This window comes from Symsagittifera roscoffensis, chromosome 4 (assembly GCF_963678635.1).
Source record: "Symsagittifera roscoffensis chromosome 4, txSymRosc1.1, whole genome shotgun sequence".
Lineage (NCBI taxonomy): Eukaryota > Metazoa > Xenacoelomorpha > Acoela > Convolutidae > Symsagittifera > Symsagittifera roscoffensis.
Genome location: NC_087065.1, coordinates 12,139,626 through 12,157,575, shown reverse-complemented (window position 1 = coordinate 12,157,575; position 17,950 = coordinate 12,139,626). Strand labels below are relative to the sequence as shown.

The 17,950-nt window shown below is 36.5% G+C and overlaps 1 protein-coding gene across 1 annotated transcript in view; it reads left to right on the top strand.

Moving 5' to 3' along the window:
* The first annotated feature begins 232 nt into the window (after positions 1–232).
* LOC134844742 (centrosomal protein of 162 kDa-like) overlaps positions 233–17,950 on the top strand; it is a 41,649-nt gene continuing 23,931 nt past the window's right edge. The window contains exons 1-12 of the mRNA XM_063861556.1: positions 233–254; positions 6,031–6,175; positions 6,737–7,002; positions 7,187–7,440; positions 7,857–8,108; positions 8,453–8,596; positions 8,669–8,953; positions 9,366–9,635; positions 9,829–10,274; positions 12,618–12,731; positions 13,037–13,265; positions 13,566–13,710. Coding sequence (XP_063717626.1) covers positions 6,083–6,175; positions 6,737–7,002; positions 7,187–7,440; positions 7,857–8,108; positions 8,453–8,596; positions 8,669–8,953; positions 9,366–9,635; positions 9,829–10,274; positions 12,618–12,731; positions 13,037–13,265; positions 13,566–13,710 — 2,498 coding nt within the window. The 5' untranslated portion in view covers positions 233–254; positions 6,031–6,082. The remainder of the gene's footprint in view (positions 255–6,030; positions 6,176–6,736; positions 7,003–7,186; positions 7,441–7,856; positions 8,109–8,452; positions 8,597–8,668; positions 8,954–9,365; positions 9,636–9,828; positions 10,275–12,617; positions 12,732–13,036; positions 13,266–13,565; positions 13,711–17,950) is intronic.

Below are 17,950 nucleotides of genomic sequence, written 5' to 3'. Positions count from 1 at the left end.
GCTTTTTTGCTCACAATACATCGTGCACAATAAAGGACAGTTTTGAGAAAAAAAACTGGTTTGCTCTCTTTTTTCATTGCTGTGGTGTCGGAACATAGGGTGCTCTTTTCATTCCAAGAATTAATTTTGTTGAAAGCTTCAAAACTTCATGTAGATGCAAGTTTTGTTTTGAATATAGTTCAAATCAAAAAATGATGTTTCTTACAAAACATTACCCGAACTACCCTGATTGTTGTGATAAACTTATTAAATAGTTTCAGAGAAGTGAAAATGGAATCACATGATGAAACCGCGACTGATCCACCCACTCTTAGATTCCAAGACCAGACGCCAATTGCTAAGCCCGACAACAAAAGGACATGTGCTGCTCTCAGCCCACCAGACGAAGAACCCGTATTAGATAAACTACAAGCAACCATTGAAAAGGCAATTTGAAAACAAAATTCCAGATATTGTGAAAATGTTGACTGAGGATCTAAAAGGGATAATTCGACAAGTGATCAATGAGCTTCTGACTGCAACAAAAATGAAATTCTTGGGGAAGTACGAAAAGAACTAAAAAATAGTGAAACGGTTACTCTCGTGAAAGCCATGTGCGAAGACGAACAGCTAGAGAATTACAATAGGCGAGATAATTTGAAGATATTGGGATTTCCAGAGCAAGTACAAAGGGATTCGAATGGTAACAGCATTTTTGAAAATTATGACAAGACCATCAACAATGTGCCAAGTGAGGAAGATAATAAAGAGCTTTTTACAATGAAAAATTACACGTCCTTTGCTTGTAATAGACAAATGAATAGAGGTGGTGGGTCGATGATCCAAATTAGAGATAACATTAGTTAAATCCAAGAGATAAAATGTAGCTTACCAGAAACTAAGGCAATATTAGTGCGGATGTTAGAATCATTTTGGTTGTTACCTATTTAAAGCCACGTTCGGATAAAGGATTATTCATCGAAAAATTAGATGAGTTTCTTGAAGAATTGTCAAACCATAATGGCCCTATAATTTTTGGCGGTGATTTTAATATTGATATCTTACAACAAAGTAACCTTGTAAATAACTATCTAAATACTATAGCAGCATATGGCTTCATTCTCACAAGTGATACCCCAACTCGAATAACAGCTGAATCAAACACGTGTATCGACCATTTCTTTGTAAAAAATATTCCGGAATATGAAGTAAAAATTTTGGAAGAGCATACGTTTGCTGATCATTGCCCAATTTTGCTAAAATTCAGAATATCTCGTAAACAGGATACAACGAAAAGATTTCGGGATTTAAAATTCCTTAACGATGAAGTTAAAATCCTTAGTTTCCAGAATTCCCTTAAAGTAAAATTAGAAGGAGCACAACTTTTAGTTGATGAAAATATCAATTCCTCGTACGAATCTTTCCAAAACTGCTTCAAAAAAACGATTGATGAATATGCACCTGTACGTATATGCACTGCAAAAGATTGCTCTTCGGCAGGGTGGGTCAGCAAAGAAATAAAAAATGCAATTAGTTCCAGGAACAGAATGTATAAGGAATGGAAATGTAACAAAACAAATAAGACCAAGCGCGAAAATTTTCTCGCCGAGAGGAGTAAATTAGAAAAATTAGTTAAGCTAAGCAAAAGAAATTACTATTACAATAGGTTCAATAATTGCATTGGAGACTCGAGACAGGTTTTTAAAATATTGAATGAAATAATAGGAAAATGTCCAAGGAGCGGAAACGTTCCTCTTCTTAAAAATGGAGATTTAGAAATAGATAATAATCAGGAGATCGCCAACCACTTAAATGATCACGTCGCTAACATTGCGTCAAAACTTCTGGCAACATTACCAAGTGATAGCAGAGAGTCTCATGAGACTTATTCAAAATATAATGCACCACAATCAATGTTCTTACACAAAGTAACAATGTTCGAAGTCCTCGAAATAATAGAGAATCTAAAAGCGAAACAGTCTACGGGAGTAGATGAAATAAGCAATATTATCATTAAGAAAGTTTCTCATGTAGTTGCGCCATATTTAACTTATTTGATAAATCTCTCATTCAAATCCGGCCAATATCCCGAACAACTCAAGAGCTCCAAAATCCAGCCCTTCTATAAAGAAGGTAGTAAAACAGATGAAAATAACTACAGGCCCATTTCCTTACTAAATTGTTGCAGTAAAATCTTTCAAAAATTAATGCATATTCGCCTATACAACTATTTGAACAAGTTCAACCTTTTATATGAAAAACAATTTGGATTTAGACAGAAATACAATACTATCGATGCATTAGTTGAGTTAACAGAAAAACTTAGGTACTGTGGTAAGTCAATGAAATTCAGTATGTTCCTAGATCTTAAGAAAGCCTTTGATACATTGGATCATGAACTACTTTTACACAAATTAGAAAACTACGGAATAAGAGGATTGTGTAATGATTGGTTTCGAAATAATCGCTGCAATCGTAGGCAATGTGTGTTCACAAACTCCGTTTACTCTGATTGGACGAATGTTTCGCATGGAGTTCCGCAAGGTTCCGTGATCGGTCCGTTATTGTTCTTAATATATATTAATGATATGCCCAATTGCGTAAAAGACACAACCGTTTACCTATTTGCAGATGATACCAATGTCACTTGTGAAAACGAATCTTTCGAGGTCTTCACCAACGACATACAAAATATATGTTACTGGCTAAATAGAAATAAGCTAACACTTAATGGAGACAAATCAATATTACTAAGTTTCCAAAATAAAGCAAGTGCTTCCAGTCTTCAGTTGTGCATTAACAATTATATGGTTACTTCTAAGGCGTATTGCAAATATCTAGGTGTTTTTGTGGATCCAAAACTGTCATTTTGAACGCACGTTGAAAAAGTAAAAGCGAAACTAGGAAGGCATTGTGGAGTTATTGCTCAAATGAGAAAGTTTGTACCTCTAGATGTGCTAATAAAATATTATTGTTACAACATCAAACCCATTATACAATATGGATTACTTGTATATGGGGGAACGAGCTTCTCGAATCTCAATCCAGTTTTCCTTTTGCAGAAAAAAATAATTCGAATTATTTACAAGGTAAGGAAATTTGATAGTATCAGGGAAAGGTTTAGAGAACACAAAATTTTAACAGTTCATGAGCTGTGTGTGTACGATCTTCTCAAATTTTGCTTAAGATCAATAAACAAGTTGAATTCAACCGCATTTTTTAACGATTTTTTCACTCTGAAAACAAAATCGGCTTATTTTACCAGAACATCTATAGGTATTCAGTTTGAAGCTCCTTGCTGTAAGACAAAAACGAAAAGACAATCGATATGGTTAAGAGGATGCAAACTGTTGAAGATATTTAGAGATAATAACTTGCTCCCTGAAAATGTTTTAAACTTAAAAGAAGGGTAACTAAACAATTTGGCACATATGCTAAGAGATACGTTTATACATGAAAATTACGAACTTGTTAGGTATATTTTTGCTTTATGTTTATAAATATGACTGTGTTCAGGTGCGGGGTGAGGCGGCTCGAACTGTATTCTTTCAGAAGACCAGGCGTTGTCTCCGGGCAACATAGTTTAATACTATTCAAGTCTGAGTATGGGTATACAGTTTTGGGTTGTTTTGCTTTGCACCTAAAGGACATAGTCATATTTCAAGAAATTTTGAAAAATGGTCAAAAAGAGGGCGTTACTCTGCCCAAATTTCTAGAAAATTTCAGGGCTTTTTTTCGCGAGGTAGATGAGGCGTTAATTAATTTCTAAAAAACTTATAATTTTTTCTTTTTGCTATTTGGTTTCCTAAATATTATATTTATCACTTATTCATAACTCATTGATGTGCTTTTCTTTTGTGTAATCTGTGGGGTACGCTCCTAGTGGGTTTGAAGAAAACTCTTTGCGTATCCTCACTTAACAATCCTGGGTAAACTGTTGATTCATTTATTATGATAAAAAATATTCTTTGTTTAATGTAATAGTGTTTCTGATTGTAAAGTGAAATTAATTCTTCTTCTTCTACCCTTCGACCCAGATATTCCAATTATTTTACTCAAATCTTACTGGCTGTTCAGTATAACAGTATACCATATTGAGTTTTAATCGAACGCAAAATCTGTGTGCTCTCACTAATTGCTTTTGTCTTAGACGGATTTCTCAACTGGTAAAACCAATTCGGAGAAACCTTGTTTTTCTAGTGCTTCATTTTACTCATTGAATCGGGTATTGCAATCGGCTACTAGACTTTATTTCCCGGAAACAACTATGTTACCGTAAACAACTATGTTTCTTTGCGTCTCCGGAATACTTGGTCTGGGGGAAATGAATGCGCCTTGGAAGGCCAAGGTCTTGGGTTTGAATCTGACAGAAACTAACTTTTTTCAAACGGGAAATAATCCATTTCAAAAAAAATTGTCTGCTAATTAGTGTCTGCCTATGTTTTGTCGGCCTAGTTTCCATATAGTTTCCACTATTTTCGAAAATAGTTTGTCTGTTCGTATCTGTGTTTTGAGGGTGAGGTGAACTAAAAACTTCTTTTTAGTCTAAATGTTTTTTTTTTTATTTTTTTCGGCTTTTTTTTGCTTTTTTTTAGACTTAATAGGATTTGGCCTATATTATATCAGCTTAGTGGCCTTAGTTTGTTTCATTAGAAAAAAAATGAAGTGTTTTCAGGGTGAGGGGGGTTTTTTTACTTTTTCAAAATCTTGTTTTTTTTTGGCTTAAACGGTTTTTGAAAAGGTATTTTTGGCTTTGTTACCGCTGGGTACAATATCTTGCGATGATAATTTCACATTCTATTGTTTTGGCATGTTTTTGTTTCAAAACAATCCTGATTCATTTTGACAGATCTATTTTTTTCTGTATTGCAAGTGGTGCGAAGCTCAGCTTCCCCACTAAGTTGAAATTCATTTTGCGATCTATTTGTTCTTAGGTATTTAGGCTGATACCTTTTCGATAAGTTTACCGTTCATTCTGACACTATTTATGATTCTTGTAAGTCGTGGTTTGTGAATTTACCGTTTTTGTTTTGTCATTGTTTTGAGTTAACTTGTTTGCAATCAGCCGATTAATTACTTCTATCAATTCTACGCTGGTCTTTTTGATGCCTGGATCATTTATCAGAATGGACCCTCAGTTCGTAAAATAATGTGAAATTAGTAACAACAGTTATTAATATCTTTTAAGTGAATGATTTAGTGCAAAATACCAAGAATAGAGCCTTGGTTTTCCCAACTCAGTAACTTCAAAATCAGATGTAAAATCATCAACAATTTGAAACGCTTTTTTAAAACCCATCAAGTTTTACACTCTTAGAACTGTTTTCCTTCAATTTTTTTGAGACAAATGATTTTTTGACATGAACTGATTTGACTTGAGCAGTTTGAATTTTGCAAGACAACTAATTATGCCGTTGTTGACCGAACGCTCAAACAGCTTCTCAATGTTAGAGGAATTGAAACGGGTCTAAAGTTACCGCTTGTGAAAATGCCGTCTTTTTGATTGGAATTATCTGAGCTAATTTAAGATTATCAGAAAAAATTGAGTCCAATGTGCAATGGTTCAAAGTTGTTTTTAGTGTTGGTACAAGAGCGGTGTTGTTTTTTCTTTCATACCAAATATATTAAATCATCAGCATCAGTTCAATACTTGTTGGGAAAATAGCTATATTGTTTGACACTTCGTATTCGCTGGTTTTGTTCATACGAAAGAAAAGTTTTTTTTTCAATTCAGAGCTGACTTTGCAACAGTCAGTTCAATTGTGTTTACTTGCAAAATCATGGTTAATTTGTTACTTATTTCTTTGGAAGCTTCAATTCAAATAGGATTTTTTATCTTTGCAATTTACTTCAGAACATAGAACATAAAGAAGGCTTGCGTAAAGTTTATTTTGATAATAGTCTATCTCGTTTGTGTTTTCACTCTGCTTTTTACTCTTTTTTCAAGCTTTCTCTTAGTGTCTGCTGTTTTGAAAACTGAGGATCATCCCTAGTGCGCTGTTGAAAAGGAAGAAGACAATTTAAATCGAGTATTCAACTTATCAATTTCAGGTTTACATGACCTCAAATTATACTTAGCTCGAAAACAAACGCCTGTGTGTGCATGATGAGTTCTGCAAAGATCACTCGGGTGTCTAGTTCGGTGAGTAACTACTCGGACGTGGATGAGAAGGACATCGAGAACATCCTCAACGAGGTAATTGTTCTCAGCTAGACTTTAGAAAAGGTTATGTGATTGAAATAAAGCAATTTTTTTGAAAGTTCGAATCATAAAGGTTTTTCTTGCTTGGTATTATGTTGCAAATTCAAGACAAGTAATATAAAATGGTTTCACTTAAAATTTTTCAAGGGTAGTTTTGAAGGTTATCATCAATAGAATAAGAATCGAGTACAAGTAACTCTTACATGGGGAAATGGAAAAAATATAAGAAAGTTATGTTCTATAGATTGAACGGCATTCAGGAACTTATCTTTTTTATTGTATGATTTTTTTGGATCAAGGTGACATCCTCCTCCAAATAGACCAAGTTAAGACCCTCCACCCCAGTGCCCAATTCGAATTAAATTTGCTAAGCGCTGCATGTAAAATGCACTGTTCTGATTGGCTGAAAGTTAAAACTCAGAACTAAGTAGAAACGACTTTGGGGGGAGGATGTTAACTTAGTCCGATTTTTTCTGCAATTGCTGTTCCTTTCTGGCTTTTGGCAAAAGTTTATATCTGTAATGTTCCATGAGTGGTCGAATTGCGCTTGTGTAGATATCTGATGACTCGTCGAGAAGCAGAGAAAGTGTTAATAGACAGCGTCCGGGCAGTGCCAAATATAGAAGTAAGAAGGGAGGAGGGGGAGGCCACTGGTGGTCACAGGACAGCGAAGAAGAGTTGGGAGTGACGGGGTCTCAGTTCCTCAAATCATCCGCTACTTCCAAGAAGTCCAGGGGTGATGATGATGAGGAGAAAGGAGAAGGCGGAGGACTGTTTGTGCCCCCAATCAATGCCTCATTCAGCACCAACAATAGCATGAGGTAAACACAATTATCTAGAATGTTCTAGAACTTTTGAATTTTCTTGTTGCTAGGTGATTGTATAACCTGAAAAATGTCTTCTTTTATCAATTTGAGTTAAACGAACATTAATTGACAGCTATTTTTTTAAACTGTCAGCGCTCCCGATATAAATTTGTATTGATTGTTTTTTATTGACTTTCAGCTCATCACTACATAAGCCAGTAGAGAAACAACAATCCCCACATGCAATTCCAATTCAAGTTCCAATTGGTCAAAACTCGTACGAACTGGAAGATGAAGAAGTGAAGCCGATGGACAGGACTGGCGACATTGCAACTAGTGGTGGGATCGGACAGGATACTCTAGAGGAGATAGAAGACAAGGCACGCTTCTTCAAAGAACTGGAGAACACTAATGATAGTGTGGATTTCAGCCAGCTCAACAAGCAAATCCAAGGTCAGTCTCATTTTGTCTGAGGGTATCGTGGTAGTCTGGTTTTCTTCATCTGACCTCCTTTTTCTAAAAAACTATTTTAGAAGACTATCCAAATGAAGACTTAGTCAATATCAACTTGTATTATAAATGGTTGCCTTGATAATTAGTCATTGGATAAATAGAAGATATGTTTTTACAAATGTATCCTTGAAAGGCTATTCGAAGAATAATAGTTTTGAGGGAGTGACAACCCCCTTGAACTTGCTACTATTTGAATTTAGAACAGTGATCTTCATTTCGAATTTCTCTAATCGGTTAAAATAAACTGATTTAGCTTTCTAGAATGGAACAGTTTTAAGCAGAATAAAGGAGCGAGTCCAAACTGTAAAGTGTCAAGTCTTAACTGTCTAGTAAATCAGCTGTTTGTTCTATTTAAGGCCAAGATACGATGAAGTCGTTGATTGAGAACCAAGGAAAGATAGGAAACTTGAGTTCGGATGGGAACAACGAAGGTTCTGACGAGTTCGGAGCTGGAGCTAAAGGTGATGTGATCAGCGACATCTTAGCAGAAATGGAAAGGTCAAAGACAAAAAGGAAAACGGAAAAGCAGGGGTCAAAAGGTCAAAGTGGAGGAGGAGGAGCAGAAAATAAGAAACCACCCCCCGGTGGAAATACTTTGTTAGGAAGAGGTATAATGAATTTTGATAATAATGACTTCAAAAAATGATAGAAAATAAGTATGTCAACTGTACTAGGCCTTTTCCCGGCAAAAACTGTGAAAGTTTAATTTTATGGCGGCAATTTATTTTTCATTGATTTCGGAATTAATCTGAGACTTGTTGCAGCGTGCAATCTTTGCTGAGAAAGCGACCATGACAAAACTACTATCAAATTTCTTCTAATTACGTGGCGTTCGTAATCACTTGCACACTTAGCAAAACCAAATAGCGACAAATAGTTGGGTATCTGACTTTATTGGCTAACCAAACTTAAAAATTCTTTTTTTTTCTTTAGATATTAGTAAATTGTTTAGTTGAGTTGGAATCGACCGAATCAGCTCTTCTGGGGAAGAAGTCGATTGCATTCTCGCAGAATTCAAAAGACGGCTCAGATGAGTTGGACGGACCCTCGCCTCCCATGAGCTACAAAAACACAATGCCAATTTCTGCACTCACTGGTAAATTTAGAACTTAACAACTGATTATGTTTTTGAATTTATGAGAAGAAACCTTAAAAATCTCGGATTTAGGAACTTCAACTCAGTTTGAAGCGATCCATCGTGCTTTTGAAGATGCTCAAGAACCAGGAATTAAACTCCAACAAACTGGAGGCTCAACTTATGCAGACGATGCTACCCTCCCAAAAGACCCCACGGGAGCTCTGAGGAACTCAGATTTAGTATCGCGTCAGATGACCGGCGGAAGTGTGTATTCGTCTGCAGACGTGAGAGGTTCCTCGGAATATTCGGAGAAAAACGCAATGCGGTTCCTTGATCCGAGTGACTCGAGAGGGTTCGACCTGCTACCGGCATCAGGTTCAATAAAGTTTCAATAAACTCATTGCGAAATGCGCCATGGACCACACTATAAAGCTACTGATATGATAGCTCCTCTTGGCTTAAGCTCGGAGTTTGATTTGAGGTTGATTATAAGCTGAAGGAAAACTAGAAGACGTCTCAGTGGAAGCTTAAAATCAAATCTGATTGATCTTTCTTGAATTTTGAAGTCATTTTATGGGTTTTTGTTTATGTGATTCTACGGGACTTTCAGAAAGGGGTAAATTTTGATTGAGAGATACTTTGAGAGGTTCCGTCTCTTTTGCTCAAAATGGTTTAAGCTCCGCGTCATTAATATTGCTCGCTGTATTCGTACAGTTTCATTAATTTCAACGAATCTACATTAACGAATTAGGGTAGTGTAAAAATAAATGCCCAAAAATTGTTGTAGGTGTCCCGTTGATTACAGCAGGAGGCGAGTCAGTCGATGACTCTAGGAGTCCTATATCCACTTCGAAGAGCGATCAAAACATATCATTGGACCATCATTATCTGGCGCCCCCGAAGAACAGCGGTGGAGTGCCGAAAACCAGTCAGCCATTTGTACTCAAGTCTATCCTGAAGAACTCCACGTCCGTCGTTCAGCCCCCAGTTAGTGGGATATCACCGGAAAATATCTCAAAATCTGCGAGCGGCAGAACAAAAGAGTCCAAGAAAACCAGTGAGTGTACTAGAAAACATGTACTGGCTATTTGCTTAAAAAAGAGGAATCTCTGAGAGGCAAATTGAATTTCGTGATGATTAAACGAATCTGATAAGTTAAAAGTAAATCTGTTGGCACTTAATTAGTATGAGTTCAAATTAGCGTTTAGTCTAGGGAATTGTACAAACAAAAGGATCGTATTCTGTTTCAGAGCGCACAGGTTCCAAAAGCCCTGAAAAGAAACGTAGCACGAAAGGCACTCAAGGTAAGAACGACTCCTCGGTCATTCGTCACTCTTCGCCCAAGACACCAACTGCTTCCAAACGAGCTAACAACGCAGGTTCCCGAGGCAGGCCCGCTGCTAAGCAAGCTCCGGGCAGCAGTAGTAGCTCTCCTAAAGAGTCGCCTAAAGTATGGAATTATGGTCAGAAAAGAACCAAGGATGTTCAAAATGAAGACATGTATGGAGGATATACCAAGGGGGCACTGGACCAGGAATTAGACCATTTGTCCCCAATTCGACCGAGAATGGGTGAATCGATAAGTAAAAGACAGATAAGTGGTTCCAGGCACAGTAGCAGAAGTCCATCTGGTGGTTCTTCATCTTCACCTGTGAAGTACTCTGAAGTGGAGATGATTCTAGTCGATCAGCTGAAGGTACATTGTAGATTTTTTGTTTTTCACAGCGTAGGGTTTAAACAGAAAATCTTCAAGGAGCTTTCACTCATTGATTGTGACACTTGTGCTTAGCAATTGTTATCAAGTCGGAATTTGTTTCCCTAAAAACAATTTGCTTAAGAAAATCACCGAATCAATTTCTCAAATCTGTACTTTCGTTGACCAACAGACATAATTTGAGCAGTTTTATATTTTTTCAAAATGGATCGTAATGTCATATTATGAAGTTCATTTTTTTCCAACCCAATTAGCAAAGAGTCATTTATTTGGTGGAATTTTTTGGCAATAGCCTTATATCTTGTTTACTTATGTTTGCTTAAGCCAAGCTTGTGTGATCGTTTGAACTCACTTGTTTTCCAGCCTAAGTCGCAAATATTAGTGTTCAATTTGAAAGTGTTCTTTTATTGCAGTATATCCATAAGATCAATAACCAGCTATTAAGTACAGCCAGTGCTAAAGGATATTAACACAGACTATTATATTACAAATAGCACTGTAGCTGCAAGGTGTCATGAATCTGTAGCGTAGAGGTAGGGAAGGAGACTCTCAACAAAATAAGAGGGTTTGAAACTTGGAAGGGTTGGATGTTTTTAACGTGTCCGATCTATAAATTGAGGCATGTTAGTTTGTAAATTTATTTTTCAAATTGATTCGTACTGCTAATGTCATAATTGGCTTGCGTCACTAATCAATCATGTAGACTCATAATTGGCGTGAGTCGCTGAAGAAATTATGTAGACTCCAAGTTTTACTCATATATTAGACTAATCTGTAATCTTTTGACAGCAACTTCATTAGTTTTGAGAGATCAACTTACAAAAATGAGCTTTTCTTTTTTCACTTCATAAAGCTGCTTTTTGTCGTGTTCTCGCTAGTGTTTGCGAAGCGCTGCTTCGCCTCTGAGGTCAAGAATAAACTCGAAAACTGGGTTTCCAGTAGCGTTTTTGGTCATATTTTTTCGTTGTGTATGCGAAGTGCGACTTCGCCTCTGTGTGCATTTGAATTATATCTGGTGTAACAGAGGCTAGACTTTGATTCTTATCAAGTAACCAGGGGGCAGATGATAGAACTTGAGAATCTTATTCGCGATGTCGGGAGTTCGATTCCGGAATAGATCGGGATTTTCATTAGTCTTGACTTTTTCTCATTTTTTCACTTTTCGAACTTTTTAGGGTTATTTTTTTTCTGTTTGCGCAGTCATTTTAAGTTGTATTTTGGGTTATGTTTTTCTGTTTGGATTATTTTTTTCTTTTTTTTATTACACGGTTTTCGGCGAATGTTACTTCAGTTTAAACAATTTATCTTGCCTAGTTTCTAGGGTAAATTATATTTTTATGCTTTTATGTGTCTCATAAGAACTTTAAAACTTTACAGCTCAAAATTTTTTTATGACAACAGTTTTTTGACTCAATTTCTTCTCTTCTTCACTCTGTTCTTTTCTTTAATATTGAACCTCAACTTGTTTCAGTTTCTTTAGCCTAAGGTAGCTCCGCCGCCTTTGAATCCTAAGATCTGGATGTATGCGTCTCGGCCTGACCTTGTTTTTTTTCAGTTTGTATGCAATAGAAAAAAGTTTCGGTTAAAATTGAATTTTCGGACTTTCGTTTGGCTGCTTAAGTTTTGTCCGCAAAGTTTCCACATCACGGATTTCGCCTGTGCTGTAAGCTACTTTCATAGTGATTGCAAATGCAATTGTAGTTTCAGGTGGGACTTGAAGCTTTAAGATTTTTTTATAATACTATATTTTTCGGATGGACTTGGGTCTGAATAAAGATTGTTGACTTTGTTGCCTCTTTGTAAGTTTTGTTCAGTTGCTAATTTCTTATTCAAGTTTCTGGGGTTTTTGCCTGGGTTGAATTTCTATCGAGATATCGAGAAATTTAAAATTTTGGTAGACCTAGTTTTTTTTCGTAACTTTTTTTTTCGACTTCTTATGTCTTTATGTTTTTGTGGTATCGCAAGTGGTGCGAAGCTCTTCTTCGCCTCTGTGTTGTAAGCTTACCAACTCCAACTTTGCGTAAATTCAGTTTTGCTTGTTTTTTCTTTTTATGTTTATTCGATTTGAAAGTATTCGGTTTTATGATATAGACTTATTGGACTCATATTGCGTCGTTTGATGACCGAAAATTGTTTATTCTCTGGACTCAATGTGAAATGTTTCGCGTGACTAGCATTCACGGCAAAATTTCACATGAGGGGTAGAAAAATGTTTTGCTGATGCGAGCTTTGACCAATTGACTTGGTCAAAAAAAGTTTACATGCTGCTGGCTACGTGACCCTTTTATCCAAACGCTATCTTTGTCTTAAACATTGTGTCTTTAGGGCGAAATGAGAATGAAGGAGATCAACTGGAGGCGGAAGGAGGAGCAGTTGGTGAAGGAGTTCCAGTCACAGACAGAACAGCTCCATCAGGACAACTTCGCCCTCAAAGCACAGGTAAGGTCAGGGCACGGCACAAAAGGCGACTGAGTCATCCCCGTCATAGGTATTAATGTCAAATTGAATAGCAATAAATTAATTGGTGGGATACGGATAACTCTTAAATTATTTTCAATGACACGAGGATCTCTTTATAAGTGTGCCTCATCAGAAATTTAACTGTATCAGAAATCCCTGTATAAATGTGCATTATCAATCATTCGAGAAAATTATGTAATTTGAGCCCGCGTCGCTTCCCGATTTTTTCCAAAGCGTAATTGGTGCGCGAATTTAGTAGCAACTGGTCGTATCCTTTATTTCAGCTCCATGCAACGTTAGACGATTTGAACAAAGGCAGAGGCTCGTCGCCCACCCGCAACTACAACCAGGCATCTCCCTCTCCTCGAAACTTCCCTAGGGGCAAATTAGGGACTGGTCACTTGAACGAAAGAGGGGATCATAACCAGGCGGTGAAGTTGCCCCAAAATGTGACAGAGGCTCAGTGGCTGGAGTTGAAGCAACAGCTGGCAGAACAGGAAAACCTCATATCAGGTGAATTCGACGCTGATGTTTTGATTGCTCTGCTATTTCTGATCAGTTTAAAGGGAAAAACTAACAGGTGGAAAATTAAATATCTTATTTTTAGACGGGTGGGGCTGGTTTTACGATGCAACGATGGTTCATCTTAAAAAGAAAATTTAGTTATGAAATTTACCACTGAAATCACTCGATGAAAACAGCTTTGTAGTACGAGACATGAAAGTGATTGATTGTGTTTGATGCGATAACGTTTTTGGGAGACATTGAGGTTTCGGAGACATTGGAGTTTCATTTGAGTGTTTTGTTGTACAGGGTACCAGAAGGAGAATGAGAGACTGTACGAGGAGATTAAGAGTCTCAAATCGGAGGGGGGAGGGGGAGGGACGAGAGAAAAGAGCGCGACTGCAGCCATGTTCAAGGAGAACCAGAAACTTCTCAAAGAAATTGGAAACCTCAGGTAGATTAAGTTGGTCTTAGTTACTCGTTGAGGTCTCTCTTCTCTGGCCTTGCATGTTCAGATGTTCAGCTCTTCGAATTTTTGTGAAATCTTCAGGAAGTCGTGGCATTAGAATAGGTCCTTAAACACACCTTAGGGCAAAGCCTCCTTCAGCTCCCACAAGCGGAGCTGTTTTCACTAGCCCTCAACTTAGTGGATTATTACGAACCTTCTTTTTTTTCTAACCTAACTCGCAAATAAAAGTCTACATTAAAGTTCCTTTATTTACACTAGCGTCAGCTTAGTGTATTATTAAGAACCTTCATTTTTCTATTCTAAGTAGCAAAAATTGGTGCCCATTTTGGGGTGCCCTTACAGCTTTTTGATAGCATATTCTTTGACATTCGAAAAGTAATAAGTTAACACAGTTGATGCATTTTTAGTTCATCAAATACCGTAAAAAGCTATTAGTGCAAACAATATAACTCGCAATCTATCTCGCAAGTTTTTGAAATGCATAATTTATACATAATGTGGCTTTTTGCTTTGCGATTTGTTACATGCAAAGTTAGTGTGGATGCCTTTAGTTTGGTAAATTCCAAGTTATTACTTGCAAAATTGTGTCTATTTGTATTTGGTTCCATTTTCGCTGAATCACATTGGCATTTTATTAGCATATATAGCTGCTTTGTTCGTGACTTGTAATTGTCGGTGGTTAAGCGTGCGTGGCTGAGTGCTTAGTGCGTGAGACTCAAAATCTCTTAATTGCAGTAGGTCGCTTATAGAATCCTAGACCTAGCCGAATTTTTGCAAATTCGAAGCTTATTTCTATTTTTTCTTATTGCATTTTCTAGAGCTGCTTTTGGTCGTGTTGTCGCTAGTGTTTGCGAAGCGAAACTTCGCCTCTGTATTGGAAGTTTCACTGTAGCATTGAAAATTGCATAGCATCTGTTCTCTGCTTTTTATGTGTCTAGTGTTTGGTGCCTATTAAGCATCCGTGACTGAGTGTTTAGTGTGTGAGACTCTTAATCTCTAGGTCACAGGTTCGAATCTTAGACGCAGCCGAATTTTTACTAATTCGAGGCTTTCTTCTAATGTTTCTCATTGCACTCTATAGAGCTGCCTTTTAACGTGTTCTTGCTAGTTTTTGCGAAGCTTCGCCTCTGTGTATAATTTTAAATCAAAATCAAGGATAGTCGGATGCTCTGCAATTAACACAAAAAGTTTCGACCTCCACTAATTGAAGAAAACAAAATTCAAAATGGAAACATGGATAGCCGATTACTGCGCAAGTAGCACAGAATGTTCACACCGTGGTCTTTAAAAAACTACAAGAAACTGCGCTAATTTTTTTTCTGCAGTGAAAAAATTTAGTGCAGTTTTTTCTTCGTAGTGTGATAAAAGGATCTGACGTAAAACTATGCTCTAGGTATATTCGAAAGTAATAGTAATATAGCAAAACAGGGTAAAAACAGGGTGAAGAAAAATGACTAGAAAAACAAAAAAAAATTCAATTTTTTGCAGAATCTTTTTGAGTGTTTGAAGCTTTTGATTCCCAAAATGGCATTTAAAATCTCCAAAAACTTATTTTACTTGAATAAAAAATAAAATTAAGCTTAAATAAGCTATTGTAAACAGTCCAAATTAAGCATAAATAAGCGTGATCGCTCGCTTTAGTCGCTCGAGTTAAGACGAAAAATGGTCGGGCCAAAAAAGTTTGTTCTTTTTTCTAAATTACATGTTATTTTCTTTCTATAAATGGCGATTGTACTCGGTTAAAAAACGCAAGAGTGGGTGGTAATAAAAATAACATATTATTTTGGGAGAATTAATTAGAGAGTTCGGTCTCTCATCGTGTGTCATTCATAAATTTGTGACATCTACAGGGTGTTTTAATAATACGTTTTAATGAATTCTGATTAAGTTGGGTTGTTTTTGTTCACAGGTTTTTTTGCCTTTTGTGCTGAGCAAGCGTATACAGCGCTGATTTAAAATAACTGAAATTCGTGTTAACTTCAGACAAAAAATGAGGAGAACAGAAACTGCTTAGAACTTTTCAAAGTTTCTGGTGTAATTAAAATTGCAAAATTCGAACCAAAGATTACTCCATTAAAACAGGTCAGTTCGTTTGGCTCATAAATAAGGGTAAAATACTTGGTTAATTGATGTTTTATCTCAAATGATTCTGTTTTTTCCGCATAGTTTTGAAACAGAAGAATTTTCCCGTTTTAAATATGTAACTTAGTTGCTAATTTTGTTATTTCTGATAAAGCTCTAAGCTATTTTCGTCCTCATAATTATTTTTTGTCGATGGTCAACCCAATTTGAGAAATTGGAGTTTTTAAACTTTAATTTTGTAAGTTTTATCTGATTATTCAGCCAATAATGCAGCGAAAATTTGATGAATGCATGAACTTCGGCAGTTTTTGCTGCCTGTTGCAATGGTTTCAATAATTAATGTGCAGATGAAATGAGCGAGCAGTCCTTGAAAAACGTATATTAAAGACATCTTGTAGTCTGAAAAACGAAAAAGGTCAGACGCGTTTTTCTCAACACTTTGAGAACTTTTTTGAAATCTGATTCATGGCTAATGAGGTTTGAATATAATACCACTCTTGACAATCCACTAGCTTTCTTGAATGGTTCCCAAGCTTATCACCCCGTGTTTTGTAACCCCCTTTTTCTTAACCCCCTCTCATATAACCCCACTACAATTTAACCCCTTTTTAAAACCAATTGTTAGAATCAAATTGAAAGTTACTTGAAAACGATTCGGAACCATATCGTCGATAAACATCAAAGCTTTAATTGCGAAAAACTTTGCGAACCAAAATGAGTTAACATGCACGCTGCTAAATGCGTTTTAGATTTGAACAGAAATGACCTTGCCGATAGTCTAGACTTTGATATGAACTTGAAAACGAATCCGACCGACATGATTCAAATTGGTGCATATACAAAACAGTCCAAAACCTATTGAATTTCTTGACCTTGATCTTTTGGCGCCGACAGAATTGATCTACGCTTTGAAAACTCGAACATGGGCTTAATTAAAGATCAAAGAGCCAAATTTGGAAGAATAATTTGGATGACAAACGAAGGCCTGATGGTATAGTGATTAAAGCGTTAGTCTCAAAATCTAGAGATCAAAGGTTCGAATCCCTGGCGGCACAAAAATTTTTCCAATTTTCCCAAAAAAAGTTGAATTTCAGGTAAATATGATAACGGGTATATCAAGGGTACAATAAATGGGTTAACCTTACAGGGTTGGGCGGAGGGAAAAGAAAAGTCAACACCTTGTATGTATTTATTATTTTGCCGGTTTCAAATCGACTCTATCTCAATTTTGAAAAATCGAGGAAAATAATTAAACTTGGAAAAAATTTTATTGCTTGGCAATATAGATTAAATAGCAAATTCGTATTTTATCGTATGAATTTCCTATTTTTTCTTCTTTGTCTGTAATTGGCTGAATGGCGGTTGCGACTGCGACGGTTGGGGTGTTACTATCGCTTAGCTCCTTGATGTTTTTCAAAACTAGTCGAGCATCAGGTTTGCCGTGGAAATATCGTGATTATGTTGACCCCTCGTTTCAATAAAGTTTTCTCCATCCGTAATTGCTGTTGCGCGGCATTTATGGGTTTGGTACTTTGAGCAGTTCCAATTTGTTGTTGTTTTGTTTTTTCGTTTAAGGTAATACTCGTGGCCTGATACCACTAGCATTTGTTTGTCTTTCGATGATAAAGTAAAGTGGAATGACGCTTCAAACATTATATCTGATCTGATAGAGTGGTATAACAATGGTTAAAGAAATAGGCAGTGTGATTTTTTATAAAACTCACAAACGTCCATTGTTGCCTTCAATTAGCACCATGTAGGTTATCTCTGTTTTAAACGCGTGAGTGAGGGATTATTTCTCTAACTAATCGAAATGCAATTACTGTTGAGATGCTAGAGGCATCAAGTGAATTAAGACTAGTTTTTCAGGCCTCAATTAGTAAGCTTAATTGGACTACTCCTGTACTTATAAAAAGGACTTAATGTTTTCAAAACTAGTCGAGCATCAGGTTTGCCGTGGAAATATCGTGATTATGTTGACCCCTCGTTTCAATAAAGTTTTCTCCATCCGTAATTGCTGTTGCGCGGCATTTATGGGTTTGGTACTTTGAGCAGTTCCAATTTGTTGTTGTTTTGTTTTTTCGTTTAAGGTAATACTCGTGGCCTGATACCACTAGCATTTGTTTGTCTTTCGATGATAAAG